The sequence below is a fragment of the Corvus kubaryi genome, unplaced genomic scaffold, assembly GCF_017639235.1.
Source record: "Corvus kubaryi isolate FWS band 111438036 unplaced genomic scaffold, C.kubaryi_AGA036_p1.0 138, whole genome shotgun sequence".
Classification (NCBI taxonomy): Eukaryota; Metazoa; Chordata; class Aves; order Passeriformes; family Corvidae; genus Corvus; species Corvus kubaryi.
The window spans coordinates 16,858,495-16,878,917 of NW_024580672.1; the positions used below are offsets into that span (position 1 = coordinate 16,858,495).

A 20,423-nucleotide genomic window follows, 5' to 3' on the forward strand; every position below is an offset into this window, starting at 1 on the left:
CACTGAGCTCTATCCCAGCCCACAACAGCCTTCTCAGCTTGAAACACAAAAGCAGTCAAGTCTCAAAAACTTCAAAGAAAGCTTTTCATTTTATTTTCTCCTTGATCCACTGATAGAACGGTTCATTTTCTTGAATTTTGTAAAACGACTTTTTCACTCATCAGACCTGTGTAACAAATCACTGTCTCAGTCACCAAATGTTCCTGTTTGACTCATCTGCTTTTCCTTTGGCCTTTGGGTAGGAAGCTTCACTTCTGAAGCATTTTCTAAATTCACTTTTGTGAACTCTACCCCCTCAGTTGCACTTTGTTCCACTTTAAAAAATAATTTTATTTCCTGCAACATAATGTGCTAGTTTCAGGGGTTTAAATTTCATCAGAACCCACATTTTCTTTCTTAGAGCAATGTCTTTCCTTTAAAAAACATCATTTTATAACACACTATCAGCTGTAACATGGCACCTTTTAAGCAGTAAATGCTATAAGATTTTTCCAGAATTGTCAGTTTCATTCTGCTAACTTAGAACAGCTTTTTCATTAATGATACATTTGCGCTCTCATTGTATATTGTTTTGGTTTTTGATGGTCAAAGATTTTCTAATTTCTGAACTTTTCTGCTGCAGTCTATGCTAAGACAGTATCTCCTCTGAGGAAAACTATAGCAACACAAGACTGTCAATAATCCTAATCTTTTTCAGTGTTAAAAAGGCTGGAAATCTATAAAGTTCCATTCCTCCAGGCTTTTTCTGCCTCAAAGTAAATAGGCAAACTTCACATAGTTATTCTCTGCAGGGAATATAGTCAATCCTTCCCAGGATGTAAAAGCAAACCCTGGAATGTGAATTGTATTTTCAACCAGGTGCTTACATTTCCAGGTGTACCATCCAGTAATGTACAAACCAAAACTTTGCAGGAACTCAGAGCATTGTAAATTTGTACACAATTGTGCTCCAAAAGAGCACAGGAGGGGCTGTGTTGTGATCTTTGCTTACTGGGACTAACAGGAACAGAAACACTGCCCATTTTACACTCATGGTGAACTGCAACCAAGCTGAGTCTGATCACTGTAGGTTCCATGGAGTTAACTTTACCATGTTCTCCTCTGTGATAGGAGATTTTAGCCTACCTCCCTAACTGCTCAGGTTAGACGTCAGTCTTCAAAAGACATCTTACTTCAAAAGGTAAGTAAATGTGAGCAGATGAAAGGGTGGTGGTCACTCCATAGAGAAAGGAAGCAGTAAAGAAAAACAGCTTCTGAATGACAAAACCAGGATGGAGCACATGGTCCTAGGGAATTAAAGAAGTCAGAGCTTGTTTGACTAAAACTCCCCAGATCCTGAGTCAGAACCAGTCTGACAGGTGTGCCCAAGTTTGACATGATTCAGTATCAGCTGGCTTTTTCCTTACCAAGTATCTTCTGTCTCCTGCTCCTACTGTGCTGCCTGCCCATTCCCATTCCCTGTTTTCCTTGTGGGCTCCCCTAGCCAGTCACCCACACTTCCTTCTTCTTGGGGTTTGCTCTTGCCACCCTTTCTGCAGCCCTCACCTCCCGCTCTGTCCCTGTGTCCCCAGGCCTCTGTCCCAGGCCCAGGGAGGCTGAGGCGGAGGCCTGAGGGCAGGGCTGTGGGGACCCTCCGGGAGCCCTCGCAAAGAGCACGGCCCGCAGAGCCCACAGGCTCCGCGAGAAGCCAGGAATGAACCTGAATGCTTTGTTCCAGCAAATCGAGTTCACGGAGAAGCAGGCGAGGGAGAAGAGGAACTTCATCCAACAAGGTTGGCCCCATGGGCGCCATCCTGAGGGGCCTCCCCATTGCCAGGGGATGAGTCCCACAGGGGTGTCCTGAGGGGACTCGTGCCAGGGAAAGCTCGGCGGCAGCCAGCATGGCTGGTTCTTGTCACTGGCACGTTTCTATCAGGATGTAACTTTTACAAACTGAGCACACGCTCTTACAGGTTTTTGTTGGCTTGCAGCTAAATGCGACATAAATAGAAGTTACGAAAAAATTAACCGAACAAAAGAAGAGCTGAGCACTGCAAAAATTAACTTCGAAACCAAGGTGAGCAGGCATATTTATAGTGTGCATAATAATGAAATACGTTATGTTTACAAATATACGACCTATTCTTTCAGGAATACATCCATAAGCACTTTTGAGGAGTGTGCTTCACCTGCTGAGTAGCACAGTGTGGAGGAAACCTGCACTGTGCCTTTCTGTAGTGAATAAGGTGTCCATCAACATCCTTCCTCCCACAAATCTCACCCTTCAGGCTGGCCCTGGCTGTGTTCGGGGCAGGCTGACTCTTGGGGCACAGTGTGAGATACCCTGTTTTAACAGTCCTGCAATTTGTTACACCACTTTCCTCCAGTGTACAGAAGCCATCCCTTGCTTGCCCAATGCCATTCATTAATGGCCTTTCACACAAAATATATGGAAGTATTCCCTGTGTTTACTTCACAGGATCTTGAGTCATATACCGAAGATCTTTCTGTGAGCTTACAATTAGGGCTTACAAGCCCTGAGTGTTTTTCTAGGGAGGCCAAGGACAGAGGGAAGTTTCTGAATCTAAATAGTGATTTTATTATTCTTTCCATTTAATCAAACTGCAGATGTATTTCCAGATGAAGACACCGGTTTTGCAGATTTTTTCACCAATAACACCTGTGGATGCAAATTATTTAAAAATCCATTTGCTTGTGTCTGAAAATTAAGTCTAAATACCCTCCCCTGTGCTCTTAAGTATCTATGCTGACAGAATGTGTATTCACAACAGGAAGGCATGTGGAGCCTCCTTTGAAGTCAGAACTGTTGGATGCTATCATTTAAATAAACAACTTCAAGAACCTTTGGGAGATTGCCTCATCTAGTTGTGAAAATAAATGTTTGGGGGATGATTTTCATCCTTCCTAAAACAGTCTCTTCTGCCTTTTGCAAAGGACTATTTATATATATATATATATATATATATATATAAAATATCAACATTACTGAGAAGGGATCAGAATAGAACTCATTCACAGGTATTTCCTGGTTGCAAATTGAGACTATAATCATGCAGGCAGTTACTCAGACACTCACATTTATGCATGCCACAATCTCAGAGTCCAAAGGTGCTTTAAAATAGTAACGTATTTATCCAACACAGATTATATCTGGATGTTGATTGTTAGGTGAAGTCGTCAGTAGTCTTACTCATAAATTTATTTATGAACATCAAAATTTTATGTTTATACTACTAATTTGTTATTGATGCATTGTGATTTATAATCAAGGTTTATGTGGTAGGTACAGAAGGTCCCGAGAGTAGAGCCATTATTGTAAATGACTAATGGGAAGAGCTGAAGAACTATTCCTAATTAAATTTTATGTGCTTTACTGACCAGTATTAATAATATTCTCACTGATGTCCACAAAAATACATTTTACTTGCTTGCCTTGTCTGACGTTGATTCATTTATAGATAGGAAATGATACAAAAACCTAATGGAATAGAAAAATGCATTTCAATCAGATTGTATTTAGGTTTAAAGATTATATAGTTATTGACATTATTTAAAGTAATTTATTTTTTGCTACAGGAATTAGGCTTACATATGTCTGCAACAGTTCTGTAATTCAAATAATATTAAATAATGCTGTTCAGCTGCTTCTGTTCAATTTATCCCACCAAATAACTGCAGTTCTTTATAAGCACACATATCCAACCACGTGCATGCACAGTAGGTGATGCCTGACCAAGATGATGAGACTGAGTTCAGAAGTTTTTTGACATCTATTTCACAGACACTGCCTGTGGTCAATCAAAGAGTCCTAGGAAATGCAATTTTCCCCCCTCTTCTGTAAAACCTGGTAGCATGTAATTAGAACCCGAATTATAGCATTTTGCTGTTTGTAGCTCAATGATTTCTTTAAAAAACATTGGTTGCAAATGCATAGATGAATTTGGCATCTTACAGATGGAGAAACTACACTGCAGCTAGTTATGTCCAGTATTACAAATACAGTGGTGTAAGCCCATCTACTCTCTTTGAATTAATATGTAAAATAAATTCGGAGCTAAGCATGTCCTGCACACTTAGCACACTGGACGTACCAGGGATGAGGAAAAAATCTGGTCCTTTCCTTTCCACCTCTCACATTCTAGTCTTTGGGCATTTCATTCCACTATCCTCCTATTTTGATCAGATGCACTTTATCTGTGCCCCCTCCACAATCATGTGCATTATTAAATTTCAAATCTTTTCATTTTTACCACTGTAATACCACTCTTATTTGGTCTTTTGTGCTTCTACACACACAAACACTCATGTGTCAGCCTGACTGTTCCATCTACTTCCTGACACTTCCCCTCTGCCTTTGCTGTCTGTGGGCAAATCTAACTTTACTTTCCCTACTCATTGCTCTGAGTCAAGAGAATTTGACACTCCATCAAAAGATTGATTCTCATCCTTTAAGACTCTACAACACTTAGCTGTTTCCGATTTATTATTGTTATAGTTTAGCCCACCGTGCATCTGCACTTAGGTTAGATGATGATACAGTAGATGTGCTGGAAAAATGAGAAGTCTTCAGCAAATTTGGAAATGCAATGGTTGAAGAGCATACCCTAATATCAGATAAACAAATGGTTAAAATTAATAAAACTCTAAATAAACCTGTGTGCAAAATTGAAGTTTAGGGCTTGGGGGGGTTTATGAGCAAACTGTCCATAACCAATGGGCTAATTCCCATTACCCTTCCTTAGCTAAAAATCCCAGAAATTGTGCTCAGAAAAATATCCCGCCCTCCTTTGCATATTCCATAGAAGCTTTGCAGAGTGGATGACATGTACAGCCATTCAGTCAAACCCAGGATGCTGGACCCCTGTCCCTCTGATACTATTCTGATACTATTCTGATACTATTGTCTCGTTTGGTTCGTGATGAGCTTTCCACAGTAAGATGGAGAACAGGGGATTATGCTGGGGAAAGGATCCCATGTGGTCAATATTTTTCCTGGTTTTTACCTGGAAAAAATTTCTCCTAAACCTAGCAGACTTTAAAATGCCATTTTAGATAGACAGAGCACCACTAAATGAGTCTTTTAAAGAAAGGAGACTTTTCAAAAGCTTGGTAGCATACTGAAAGGTTATTGAGGGAAACAAAGAGCTGTTATGCTTTTGTTAGTCCAGCAGCTGTGCCAGCTCTTTTTAAACTGGACCAAGATCCTTGTGTACAATTTCAGAGTATATGAAACAATTAAACAATAACCTTACTTCATAATCTTTTTTTTTCCTTTTGGAAGGTTCAGCATCTCTCTGTAAAGCAGTTCCACTTAGAAATTCTGAAGAAACGTGAAGACAGCTTAGAAAAACAAAAAGCTGAACTTATTAATCAAAGAACCAATCTTCTTAAAATTTTGGTATGTTTCCAGCTGTGTTATTCACACAGCTCTTTTCTATTCCACAACAGCAATCAGCTTTAAAATGAAGATCTGGAAAAACTAATGTTTTAAATCAGGAAATTTTTTTTCTTATTATTTTAGCATCTGTAACAATAGAAATGTAGATAAATTCTCACATTTAATTTAAACCATGATCTAAGGTAGTGTATGCTGCATTTTATCTCCAAAGCTGATTTTATATTCTTGACTTCATTTTCCAATGTTTGCTGTTGTATGACTGAACTCCAATTCTGACAGATCATTTCCTTTGTAAAAGTAAACTAGGAAAGCATCGCCTTAAATTGGATTGCCTCATCCACAGTAAAATATATTGAAAAGGATCAAAGGAAAAACCCAGGGATGCCCACACCACATTTTAGCACATGTGGACAGTTTAGCAATCCTGACATAGCACACAATCTCTTTGATGCCAGACACACCTCACCACCTCTTCAAAGGTAGCAACTTAGGACAAGTTTTTCAGTTCTCTCAGATGCTAACCTGAATGTTTCCTTCCTCTTACTTTGTTGAGGCTTCAACAATGAAGAAATGCCACAGAGGAGCAGTCTTTTCTGCATATGTATTTGCCCTTTAAATCAGCAGAGCTAAATTTTAAGCATTCAGTACAAATGACCAGTATTAAACCTAAATCTTGAGGCAGATATCTTTTTAACTATATATATATTTCTGCAACACCCAAAGTATTCCCAGTATATGTGTGAAGTTTGATATATAGGTTATCATTTCTTTTTTCTTGTATATAGGTGTTATTTCATTTCACGTAATTTAGCAATCAATTAAGATTTCTTGGAAGGAATTTAATATAACCTTTCTCTTTTGAATATGTTTTTTCCCAGAAAATTAAACAGTGATTTTCTATCAATGATAGCTTTCTTGGTAGTTATTAAGGGAGTTAAAGGAAGTCTGCATTCTGCAGAGGATTAAACAACAGTTTTATTTAGTTTAATTATAAACTAAAAAGAAAGAACTGCCATACTATGCTATTGACTTTAAACAGAATTTTCTATTTTCAGTAAGGGAGTTGAACTGAAAGGCTGCTGGTTCAAGTCTATAACATAATGCAGTGATTTTTTAAATGCTCTATTATCAAAAATAGACCCTTCATTTTTTCAGAAAAAAAAGTTTAAAACAACAGGCATAATGATAGAGCTGTAGACCGTTTTTATGTGCTTATAAGAAAAAGTAAATATTTTCTTTACTTTTATTTACTTTATTTAATTTTTGTTTATTTATTTACTTTTCTACTACAAATTTAAGGATAAAAAACAACAGTGTGTTTCAGTCTGCCTAGCTTAACAAAGACTTTCATTTTTTTTTCACCTGAAAATTCAGTCTTTCCTTTTTTTATTTCAGGCAGATGCAAAGAGAAAAATTACTGAAGAGGAAGATAATTTTACCAGAGAAGTAACCGAGTTTAACAATGAATATGGACTAACAAGTAGTAGAGATCTTCTTATTAAAAAAAAAGTCAAGACTGAAATAAATGATTTAGACAATGAGGCAACTCTGTTGAAAAATGGTAAGTCTTATATTAAACCAGTTTATCTTGGATTAATATAAATCTATAAAATATAGCTGTGCAAACTAGTAATTTTAATTCCATTCTCCTGCTGTCTGGATCTTCCTTTTAGCACTGAACTGAAAGAGTGTGGTCTGACATACCAAGCATAATTAAAGGTTCCTCTGTTCCCTATATTCTTCAGCCTTTCTGATGTGAGCACTGTGAGGAGAAGCAGTCGACCTGTAGAAGTGGCTCCCAATGTCTAATTCAGCCAGCACAGAGCTCAAAGACATACCCAGTGACTGAATTAGGTTTAGAACCACATGTGGTTGAGCTCTGTACATTTCCTTAGCTTCTAAAGAATTGTATGCACAGATGTCCTGTAGGATTGGTCCTTTACTGCCACAGTGCAGCTTGATTTTCAGTTAAGGTACAGAGTATGACATCTCTCAGAGCACAGGGTCACACTGCAGAGCAGTCCTTCCGCAAGGAAATCAGGGTCGTCATGGATCACTGGCTGAACATGAGTCAATGATATCAGAATGCCAACACCACGCTGAGACACAAACACAATTCGACCTCTAAGACATGAAAATAGTTCCTCCCTCTATTTGGGGCAGTTAAACTCTGAGCTGGAGTACTGTGCATCTCATTTTGATCTTAAACTTCAAAAAAAAAATTTTGACCAGCTGGAGAGAATCCACATAGGACTAGTGAGAGTAATCAGAGTTCTGGAGCACATGAGAAGGAAGAAAATGAAAGAACTGTCACTATTTAAGCTATTAAGGAAAAGACTAATGAAAGATGGATCCTAATCTTCAAATTGATAAAGTATCATGTAGAAAGGAAATGAACATATTCTCTATAGCCATAGTGAACTGAACAAAACGTAACAAGAGTAAAGCACAAGAAGGGAGAGTCTGACTGACAGCTTAGGAATCTTTCTAAGAACAGTGGATAATTGAAGCATTCTGCCTTAGAAGATTCCATTACCAAAGGAACTAGGAGTGTCCACTACCAAAGGTCTTCAAAAAAAGGTCAAACCAGCGTTTTTCAGAAATGACAGTGGTACAGCTGATCCTGCCTTCGGGAGAAGAATACAGTAGATAACCCCTCAAAGTTCATTCCAGCCTCATCTTTTTTCAAGCAACAGCCCTCTCAATTCTCCATATCTGCTATAAAGTTACTGAAAAAGGACTATCCATTTGAGTTTGCACATGGTAGTACCTTCTTTCTTGTTTCCTGTGGCTAATCTACAACTGAAAAGTCTGTATTTGGTGTCAAGTGCTACTTTTAGCATTTAATTTTTACATATTCAGGCAGAGGTGGGCACTTAAATGATCAGTAGTACCTGAAAGGTGACTAAAGTTCTCCAAGTTCAGTTGCCATCTCGATTCCATCCTTTAATTGCACATTTCTTGATGTACAACTTGTCTTTTTGTCTGCTACGTTCCTGGGCACACTGACAATTCTGAAGTGAAAAATTTAAGCAACTCGTAACAAGGAAACTATGTGAAGACCTCCTGCTGTTAGAAAAACAATCACAATTAATTCCAGATGCTGTCTAATAGTAAGGTTCAAATATATATAACACTAAACAAACTAAGACGGGGCTTTTTTTCAGTCTTGCTGAGAGGTGTCTGTTCTCTATCTATTCAATCAGTCATCTTCCTTTCTTTATAGCTGAAGTAACTCTAAAGCAAAACATTCTTTTTATGCCCAGTCAACAAAATATGTTGAACAGCTCAATAACATTAAAAAAATAATTTTCTTTCATAGCTATGAATACATTATATGACATATAATTTCCTGTGAACTGTGTTTTATATGAATTATTTTAGTTTATTTTGGTTTTATATTTAAGGTTCTTTTGACTAGCTGAAGATTGGTAGAAGTAGTTAAGAATATTTAAGATTGTATCATGAATGCTAAACTGCAATGCATTTTAATTTGAAACGTATTTTTTCTTAGAAATGGAGTCAATGGAACATAAAAATGTTCAGTTAAATGCACTCCAGCTGCAGAAGAATGAATTAAAGCAGGATTTATTTACTCTCCAAAGTGAGCTCAAAGGTGTGCCTGATAACTACTTGTTATGATAATTATTTCTGGCTTGACAAATGCTTTTGAAAAATCTTTTCTGTCAATTTTCTTTTCTCAAGAGAAAGGAATCATAGTAAAAATATTTTAATTTATTGTTACAATATGTAATACATGATTTTTAAACATGGTTATAAAAAATATTGTGGATTTCAATGAGATTTATTTGAAATGTCATTGTTACTGAGGTCCAGAGATCTACTGAATCATGAGCTGTAAATATGAAAGCAAGTTTTACTTTTGCTGGTCATATACTTAAATGGAGAATTTAATGTTTCAAAGAACTTAAAATCAACATAAATATTGTTTAAAATCTTCTGTGTCAAAGGTGATCACAGCAATAGGGAATATTGTGAAATCTGGATTAAAATAATTTAATCTGGAGTGCTTTAGTGTCTTTTTTTTCAGATACCTAAGTAACACATCAGAGTAAGCGCTAAGAAAAGCAGTAAATATGATCCTAAATTGTTTGGGAAAAGGAGTGAAATTTTCTAGATTGCAATATATGATTACAATAATAATAAAATAATTCATTTTCTTTATTTAGATGCCTTTACCCTTCAAAGAGTTTCATGAAGAAATATTAGAAAATATAAATTTAGAATATGTAGAAGGTCTTTGAATATGGATGATTAATATATATTTATAGGGTAATTCTGATTTCATGTTTAGACCTTGAGAAAGTAATCAGGGAAGCTGAAAGAAAGACAAAAGCCTTAGAAGCAGAAAAAGTCAAAGTCACTGAAAAACCTCAGACTGATCCTGAATGTTTACGGTAAGAGCCTCGTGTTAATGAATTCTTTACTTAATTTTAGGAGTGTAACTGCAGTCCAGTCCTGGTGGCAATGACTATTTTACCTTTCACGTGCAGTATTCCTTCTGAAATCAGAAGAACCATTCATTTTTCATTAGACAACACCAATTCCTGTTGTTTATTACAGCGCTTCACCCTCACATCCACACTCCAATGAAGTAAAAACTGGAAGTGTTTGCAGGGATGCCAGTCAAACTCGGAGGGAGAACAAAATGCTGCTGCCTGGGTGGAAGACCAGTTCCTGAGGTCTTGTAAAAATGGTGCACAAAGTATTGATGAACTACCCAGTGCTAAACTTACTTCTGCTGCCTGGTTGCAATGTGATGGGCTGGCCACAGTCACCTCCTGGGATAGCTAGAGCCCCTACTGGAGCAACTGAATGTAGATTTGCTTTCTCTATGATCTCTGCTATCAGTTCTAGTTTGCCTTCTAATTAAGCTGGTTTAGAACAAAATTTTGAATACTTAACCAAGACAGAAGAGAAGACCTTGCACAGTCTTTCTTAATGGTGAAGATTTCTTCTCAGGAACTGAGTGGTAACAACTCATTTCTTGTCAGCATGCTTAGAGTGAAACATTAAGTTTTCACTTCACAGAAAATTATTTAATTTTTTTTAAAGAAATCTCTCAATGCAGAAAGCTCCATATCACAGAATTGACCATCTTTTTCCTATTTTATGATGTTCCAGATGAAAGTGTCTGGGAATATTTAAAAATATTTAATAGACAATGCGCAGGAAGTCCTTCTGATAAAGCTAGTCCAAAAGATTCTCTAATAGAAATTAAGGAAAACCCAACTTATATTACCATCACAGGGTTTTTCCCTATATATGCCTAAGCTTTTGACAAAAATAAATAAATATAGTGTGGACTTTTTTAATCTGAAAACTTTCAATGGAACGTTATAAATTTACAGAGAACCCTGAGCAATTTTCTGAAAGAAGATTTGGTAATGACCCATTTTTTGCTGAATATCAATTTTTGAAAGAAAATGATATATAAGCCCTATTACTAACTCTCTTCAACCTCTTACATGGTGTTGAGACATGGCCAAAATCCCCTCAGCATAAAAATTAATTAGCTCACAATCCTGCATACAGTAGCAAAAAATTTGCATTCAACATATACATAGAAGACACAGTGTAAATAATAATAACAGTAACGATTCTCCAGGACAGCACGTTATAACTCACTCATTTCCATTATTCATTCAATCGTGATATATTAGGGTTTGTGATGCATGAGGCTGTCAGCTTCCTTCCAAATAACATACTTCCCTTGGAATAGTTTATTGCCATGATGCCACTGAATACCCAAATTTGTGTAATTAGTTTTCTATAATAGGTTTCCTGTGTATAAGGTACAGAAGTAGCCAACATTATCACACTTTTAATCCCCAGCTCTGCCACTAAGATCCTAGGGATCAATTAAATCCGTGTGTGTCTCTCTTTCTATGCAGTGAAATTAACTTACAACTCTGCAGAATGACACTTTGGTTTTCTCTGGGTGGAAAACTGGATAAAACATATTAAATTCTATTAACTGCAAAATCAGCAAGTGTCATTTGCAACCAAAGCAAAAAGGATGATGAGATTTTCTTATTTCATGAAATGCCTCCTTTTATGGTCAAGATAAGCTAACATTATTTGATAATTGCATGTAGTGCAAAATATAAAGTGCTCCTACTGCTATTACCACTATCACAAAATGCAAGCCCTTCTTGAAGGCTAGTATTATATTGAATACATTTTCTTATAATTGAAACATTTTTCATTTTAGATACTGGGAAGAAATTTAGGACAGATTTGCCTAAATCATATTTTTATCTTCACTTGCATTTGATCAGAAAAGCTCAATGCTTTACAGAGAGAGATAGCCCTGAAAAAGTTAACTCAGATGCCAGAAGCAACAGAGCTGTGCTACCGTATTTCCATGTCAGCACTATCAGATTCTGCTTTTCAGTAGAGCCAAGCAGGCAATCCTCATTTGTCTGCATCTCTATGTCACTGCTGGGTTCTTTAGAAGCACCCCAAACCTTATCACACTCATACAACTCTAGCAGTCGTTTGGGTTTTTTTCAATTTAACAAAGCCTAGTCATCACTTCTTGGTTTGGACTACTGAATTAAGAGATGAAAGGGGATTTAAAGTATTACACACCGTAAAAAGTGCAGTATATAAACAGTCCCCTGGAAGCTATCTGATCACTCTCCAGCACCTCCACATCATCAAGAGGATGGAGCCAGGATCTGCACAGTGCTGCACAGTAGGAGAACAAAATGCAAAAAGCAGAATTTGAAACAAGAGGATTTAAAGTGAATTTAAGGAAAAAGCATTTTTATCATGAGGAAGCACAGGTTGCTCAGAGATGTTGCATTCATCCTTGAAGGTTCTTCTTCTCCAGGTATGCTCATATACTTGTGTATATCTTAACAGGAGTCAATTTTGGTCATATTAAAATCAATGAGATTGAACCTTCTGTGTCTGAGAAACAACCCTTCTCTAGCCTAACAAGATCAGAATTTTTATCCCCATACAGAGTTTATTGCAAGAATAAAATTCTAGTTTTCACTGAAAATCATTTTTATTATACATAAAGATGATAATATTTTGACGCAAGTAATGTAGCTCAAAAATATATATTTTTTTCTATGAAATAAGCACAAAATATGAATTTTTTTTTTACAGAGCTGGAAACCACAGCACTCTTTAAGTGGTAAAAATACCTTTTTTTTTTTTGATGCTTCTTTAGAACAAATGTAAGAGACAGTCAGCATCAATAGCCTGATATATGTAGCTCCCAGATCACCCTGCAAGTCTCTTACTGTATCACATCCCTAGTCCCAGCTTAAAAATCAATATCAAAAGTAGCTGGCAAGGCAAGAATCTTCATTGCAATTAAGTATATATCTAATAGTAAATTGCGTTTCAGCTGAAGAGTGTAGCCAGCTAATTCAAATTATAGCAATTCATCTTTGATCTGAGAAAAATGCCCTATACCACGTCTGCAGTTTCATAAAATTTCTCTGAAATCCATCAAAGAATTACAAAGGGTCATGAGAAGCACACACTGGTATTTCCAGCAGCTGTTGGGGCTGCAGTTAGATGCTTGTTCTGGTCCACCTTGGATGCAGAAAAAAGCCAACCAGGATTGGAATGTTAAGCACAGATGTAGTTAGCAGGCACCTTGGAAAATGCAAGTCTCAAGACACAGGTGCATAATTCAGAGAAATTTTTAAGAAAAGAGGCCTTTTTTTCTTTTTTTTCCCCTCCCTCAAAGAGAGTTGCAATTAAGATCAAAAGCCTTGTTTTAATCACCTGTTCTGCCAATGCCATCCTCAAACACAAAACAGCAGGAAAGAACTTTGGCATCAGCTCTCTGGAGTTCCATTTCCCTGGCAGGTAGCAAGTAACATCACTTAAGTGGAACAACACAGGAGTCAGAGACTGACTGATACCAGTGAATTCCTAACTATGTCATTTCACTGTTATATTCATTGTAATTACTGTATTAATTATTTATCCTCTTTCACATTTTAAATTTTTGTGTTGCCTTAAGTAAAACAGCCTAGAAATAATTTTAATTGAAGTTCATTTAGACTAAAACCAGAGCATTTCTACCTAAAATAGATATTTTTCAACCTATTTAAAAGGTAGAATAAAGATAAAACACTTCTTTGAAACCTGAATTTCTCTTCTACTTCAGAAAAGTAGCAGAAAGGAAATGCATGAAATCTGCTTACTTTGTAAATATTTCACAGCTTTGTATACTTGTCTAAATCCTAAAAATATAGTATTCCTTCTTATTCTTCATAATCCAGGAAAAGAAACTCCGTTACCAAAATTAGGAAGGAAAAAGTAATTTTTTGTTTTATACAAATCACACAGGAAATATACTCCTTAGAGCTCAACGAATTGCTCATGCAAACAACAGACTGCCTAAGCCCCATGCATGCTTCTGGTGGGTTAATTTTTTTCTTTTTTTTTCAATTTATTTGATGTTAAATTTTATAATCAGAAAATACCAGTACCTGCAGTAATATATGTGGTTCAAAATGAGTTTTTCAATGGCAATCTCCTCATTGATTTTTTGAGCTTTTCTTTTTAATAGCAGTGCCTAGTAGAACTATTATAGCTTGAATTATGTTAAAATAGCTTTCCATTATGAATTGCGGTATGGATTTACAAAAAGTAGATCAAATCTGACTAATGATGCCTTTCTTTGATAAGACAACAGATAGGTTAGACAAAGAAAATTCCAATGCCATCCATCTAGACATTAATAAAGTATTTGATGTTATCTGACATGGAAAAACACTAGTTAATCTAGGGAAGACATATTAAAAAAATTAAGTAAAGAAATGACTAATAGTAACAACAGTCATAGGCCTGCAATTAAAAATTCTGGGACTCAAGCTAACAACAGTCACAGTTGGTCTTGCTTAATGTTTTAAGTAACTACTTTAGAATAGAAAGTGTTTTAAGAGAACAGTGTCTTCATTAGCAAACTCTACATCTTGTAGAAGAGTCACTAAAAGAGGAGGAATGTAATTATATACAGTGTAAGTTTATCTACTTGTACCCAATTAAGGACTTCAATAACAGGTACCTGGAAGCAGAGAGGTCTGAGCATACTATGTGAGCAAAATACAGCTATAAACATCAAAAGAAAATATAGCTGTGGATGAGATAAAAGCAGGAGTTATTTCCAACAAAAAACCAGGAGGGTGTAAGAATACTTCGTACAAATCTCTCACCTACTTGTCAAAAGAGATGCATTCAACCTGGAAGCTGTGCAGAGCGTGGAGAGCCCATAAAGCAGAACGAAACAAGGACAGTTCTAAATCCTTTTTAGCTCTGAGAGTATTATACACATGAAGAAAGCAGTACATAATAGAGATACTAATTTCAGCAACAGGGTAGTCATATTAATGTACTCAGATTAAGATGTAATTTTCTCTGTCCAATAAAAAAATCAAGATAATTGAACTAGAAGAACCATTGACCCCTATTTACTTTCCCTGCCTTTCAATAGGAATCTTATTGACCCCTAGAAACACATTTAATTTCACATCTCACATTCATGCTTGTATATTTTTTCTTTCCTATGTAGCTCATTCTTACAGTTCCTATGAAAATTAGTCCATACAACTTTGTTTGCTGTCTGCACAAAAGCAAATCTCATCATAGATGTGCAATTTAATTTTGTGTACCTTAACCTTTCCATGTTTATTCACCTATTATTATATATTCCTTAAAGATGTCTTGTGATGTTTTATGTATTTGGAAAATACCACCACACTTTTCAAGACCTCTAACTACTCTTATAAATAGTTGCCTGGCAGCATTCACAAAATGCAAGCTTTAATCAATGATAACTATGTATTTTACATTTAACATTTTATCCAGTACAACAAAAGCAAAAACTTTCTTATTTTACTTTAGGCAACTCCATTTCTTTTAATTTACATTTAATTTCCATTGTTATGTTGTCTAGTACCTTCTTTGTGTTCATGTTTCTTCTTCATGCTAGAATTTATTATTACTATTAGATCACCTGCTTAATTTTTATTATCCTTTTGCTCCATCAAGCACAGACTTTTATATTTAATTGTGTAACTCAAGTACTTGACTTTATATTTTGGAATACTCAATTCCATTAGGACTTGTTTTCCCTCTTCCTCAATCAATTGATAATAGCCTGAAATTTATTGACTTCTTCAGCTGTATCCAGAGCATATTCTGTTTAGTAGTGTCAGCAAATTGTAAATACCAGAAAAATCTTGCTCTCTCTGTAGAAATATACACATTAATTTAATCCCAGTACTGAACTGAGAGAGAATTACCTCAATGTCTTACCTCTACTTGAGCTTGAGACAATAAACTAAAGTCTTCAGTACTTTTCTTCAGTCCCAATAAAGTCTTAAAACCTTGATAAATGTATCTCCTGATGTTTATGATGAAATCCAGGAAAATCAAGATATGTACTCTCAAGTTATATATAACTTCTTAAGGAATTTCATTTTGTACCATCAATTCTATGCCCTGTATATCAGTATCAAGCAATTCTGTTTTAAAATACACCACAATGTTTTCCCTCAAATTTATGATTAAAAAATAAAATGGTGGTCATAAACAAGGCAAAGACAAAAAGGAGAATAAGAAAAAAACCTTCTACCTGTGTCAGCAAAACATAACTAAGAGACAGTCTGCTCCTTCTGCAACTCCAACAGCTAGGTAGGGTCTTTCACCCCCACTAGAAAAAAAAAATGACTCTAAAATCACATATTAATCCTACCTTCTACAGAAATTATTTCTCCTTTGAGACCTCTTTACATAAAATTATTCTTGGAATGCAAGTTTTGGATACGGAAGTCGTGATCCAGTAATTTGAATCTATGGATGATTTTCAGAGAGACCTGTTTGACAATAACATTATTTTCTTCGGAGTTCAATTTATAATGCTAGCATGTATTGATTTCAAATTATTTTTCCTCTTTGCCATGTGCATATAGTGCTGAAATTCAAGAAGAATGTGTATCAACCACAAATGCCAATGACATTTAATAGCTGGGCTCTTTTCAAAGCAGCAAAATCAATCATCTTCAGTGATCTCCTCCTTCTTCATCTCTGTCACTTCTAGCATTCAAGACTAATGGAAAATGGGCCACTGATAGCAGAGCTCAGTCTAGGACAAGATAGCATCCAAAAAATGCTGATGTTGTCCCACCTGCTTGATTTAAGGCTAGGTTTAGCTATTGCAAATATGGCATTTCAGCTCCAGCTGTTCATTAGAGCTGGTGATGCTATAACTAGCCAAGACACTGTTAGTCCAGTGCAATGACTTATTTTGAAGCTATATTTTATTGTCACCAAAGAGAAAAAAATGCTAAAAATAAAACAAAACCAAAGGACGTGGGGAGCCAAATGCTAATGTGATTTTTCAGATTATTTTTTTAAGAGATCTGGCTTTTTTCATAGTTATAAAAAGGGTATAATTGTCAAATTAATCCTTGTTCTAGCAAAAGGTACATCTTTTTCCATTTTCAAAGGTGACAGAAAACCTGCCTTCCATCTAGACAGTATAGTTTCATGAATAATTGGTTTGCACATTCAATCTGATAGTGGAAAGATGAATATGAATATCCTGCTTATCTTAAATATAAAATGAAAAAACTAAATCTGCTTTCAGGTTAAACATTTTTTTTTTTAATAGTTCCATTGTCTCACATTCCTTCTGGTAAAACTTCATCATTTATTCAGTAACTCAGGCATCTCCAATGCATTAATTTTGTAGACTGTAACCTAACAGACAGATCTTATTTTGTGAGTATAATATTCCTGGCACATACTGTAATTATCTGGCTTCTAAATAAGAAAGAAGGAAGACCTGAAAGCAGAATCAATTGATTAATGTAAGAATTAAACACCACATTTGAATGAATGTCTTTTATCACCTCTACCTGATGCTATGTAAGGAATTGTGCTGTCACTACATTTAAAAGTTTTATAAAATATTTGAAATAAAATTTTAAAATCCATACACAAAATGTTAATTTCAAAGCAGATCATCAATAGAAATTAATTCACAATCCCAAAACACAGATAAACAACTCCTACTTCTTATCTTCTGGTTTTTCTATCACTAATGTAGACCTAGCATGGACTGGTATCATTCTGAGCTAACAGTTAGCAAACAGGCTGTGCATCAGTTTTGCCATGTGAAAGACAATGAGAGAGCATTCTCTGTGAGATCAACACACTCTGTCTTTTCCTTAAGTAAGTTAGGCAAAGTCGGGCTTTAGTTCGTCTCAAGCAAATTAGGGTTCTAATATCACACTAAGAGAACACAGAGAGAAAAAATGCAGACACAAGGCAATGAAGTTAAGCAGCTTTAATCAAGATCACAAGCTGATCTTAGACCTTGAAGTGAACTTCTCTCAGTGAAATGTACTGAAAACTAACAATGTACTATAGTGCAGTAAAAATTTCATTTCTTAAAGCATAGTTCAAAATTTCCTTATATTTGATACTTGTATGTGTTATGAGAAATATCTCTGAAAGAAGGGGCTTTTACTCCTTTATAATGCAAGCATATAGAGCTCATGCTTTTTCCATATTGATGGTAAGATATTTGCATTTTCCAAAGGAACAGCAAAATCAACTTCCAGTCCAGTCTTACTCTGTTATTCTAAAGCTGCACGGTGACTAAGCTATTCCTCTGTTTAAAGATATATGTTTTATTTTTAATAAAGCCATTTTCTTTTCTAGAAAACCAACTCTCTCCGCACTGGGACAGCTAAGAGGTGCATCATCTGTATAATAAAGTCAAATAACTTATTGTCTATTATAGTCTATAAAAGCAAAAGTAGTTGCTATCTTCTGTTTCAACTTCAGAAGTAACAAGGTCCTGCTTTGATGCACTGGTTTAGCTATTTAATGACAAGCAGAATATTTTCAGTCTGTTTATATGTTCCAGAATTTTCAGATTGTTTTGTGAAATTGTGTTAAGGGTAAACAACTTTATCTTTTTCATTATGCTTTTCTTATGACAGCCATGGAAAGACTCAGTATAATCTCATCACCTTGTGATCAGACTTCTGAAAGCTCTGGCATAGATTTCTCTGGGCCTACCAAGTATTAATTTAAACCACTACAGCCATGGATGTGCAGAGTTTAGTTATCTCCTTTTAGCAGGAGTAAAGGATATTTTGAATGGAGAAATATCTATATTAAAAGTAATCCTTATTGTAGAAAAGTTGGAGAACTCCTGGCTGAGATTATTGGGAAGCAGTAAGTGCTGAAGAATAGTGGGAGCAGTGGGGAGAGAACAGGAATAACAGCTATGGAGTCTGTGGAGGGGTGTGGAGCAATGCTGGCACAAGGTCAGGTAGAGCACCCATCTAATCCAAAGTTCCGTCTCCAACTGAGGCTTCAAGATGACACCCAGGAAAAATAAGAACAGTGACATATGGTACTTTCTAAGTATCACCATTCCAATTCACATGTTTAAATAAGGAAAATGATGACTAATGAGGCCATATATCTTTCACAGTTTATGGAAACAGCACAGTCCAGAAATTTGTCTAACTAGCAAACTTAAATCCTGACCAGGAAACTAGATCAATGAGGCTTTTCTCACACAAGTCGAATTCACTGTGGAGACCAAAGCTGAAAAAATAGTTACCCAGCAACAATTCTCTGACCTGAAAATTTATTTGGTTTTGGACACAGACTTAAGAAAGAGCTGGAAAACTGCAAAGATAATAGTTGGGAAAGTGTCTGTGAGACTCTTCAGACAGAAATTGAAATTCTGCAAATGGTATGCTATTTTCTTTATGTATTTTAAGTGTTGGATAATTTCAGTTTTAAATGTGTCCTTTAGGATGATTAGCAGTGGTTTTAGATAAGCAGTTTTTTATACTATGTACACACCTAAACATCCTCTCATTGCAGACACACTCCAATATTCATTTCTTTTAGCTTATTTCCAAATGTCCAGAAATATAATTGCTACAGAAAAGGAAAGCACAAAGAAGAATTTAAAGATATGCTTTTAGCACAAGAAGGATGTACTGGGGGGACAAATATAAATCATTAGTATTGAAAGCTGCAAAAGATTATGCATTTAGGAGCTAAATTAACATTTACCTCTAGCTACCAATTAAACAGAAGATGAGAGTATGGAGAAATAGGATAATAATAACATCCTTTCATCTAGTATTTAATTTTGTCCACTCACAAATTTCTTACAAAAAGTTAATAAAACTTATTTTTCTCTAAATGTCAATCCTAACTTCCAATTTCTTGATTGTCAGTCTGTGTCACAATAGAAAGAGAAAAAATATTTTTAAGTCCCGTTTGGGAAACAAAGAGGTTTTAAAGGTTCATTTCAGAGCCCTGATTGAGCTGTATGAAGACACACCTGCCACTACCATCAAGCAGAATGACAGTCCTGAGAAATTTGCATTACTCACTCTTATAATCAGTTTCAAGTTTCTATTGAAGCAATGTAATTTACTTGTACTTTATTTGGGGTTTTTTTTCCTTAATTTTTACAGGAAGAAAAATAAAAGAGCTCAATGTTTAAAAATTTCTCTGTCAAAAACATACTAAACTCATAAGATTTAATTTCCTACAATTCCATTCTTTCTCTTTTCCAGAATTTATCACAAAAGAAGTCTTCAGGGAAGTGAATAATGTGTGGCAGATGATATGGAGTGTCACAGAAGCAAGTCTGAGAATTTTTAAATTGTTTTACTCAGGTTCTATCAGATTTGCTTCTATTTTTTGTTTGATTAAATCACAGTTTGTATCTGCCTTTACTTTTCATTCCAATAAAGTTTTATTCATTTAGAAGTGAGGGGAGGTTTGTGTTTTATCTGTCAAGTTCAACAGCTGTCCCTCTATGGGTTCCTCTTTGTGGCCCATGGATCACAGTACACGGTAAACTACACATAAAGATCAGTTTCTACATAATTAGCTCTTTTCTACACTACTAGCTCTATTCTTTATGTACTATTTTTCAAATGAATTGTCTCCTATTTTTAAAGATAGTGACATGGTCTTA

General features: G+C 35.5%; 1 protein-coding gene across 1 annotated transcript; it reads left to right on the forward strand.

Moving 5' to 3' along the window:
- Positions 1-1,607: 1,607 nt before the first annotated feature.
- On the forward strand, positions 1,608-20,151 carry CCDC172 (coiled-coil domain containing 172). The gene is made up of 8 exons (XM_042018493.1): positions 1,608-1,772; positions 1,971-2,056; positions 5,282-5,398; positions 6,794-6,959; positions 8,913-9,014; positions 9,714-9,816; positions 19,088-19,175; positions 20,017-20,151. Exons 1-8 carry the CDS (start codon positions 1,694-1,696, stop codon positions 20,047-20,049), a joined length of 774 nt encoding a protein of 257 aa, XP_041874427.1. The 5' UTR covers positions 1,608-1,693; the 3' UTR covers positions 20,050-20,151.
- The last annotated feature ends 272 nt before the right edge of the window (positions 20,152-20,423 follow it).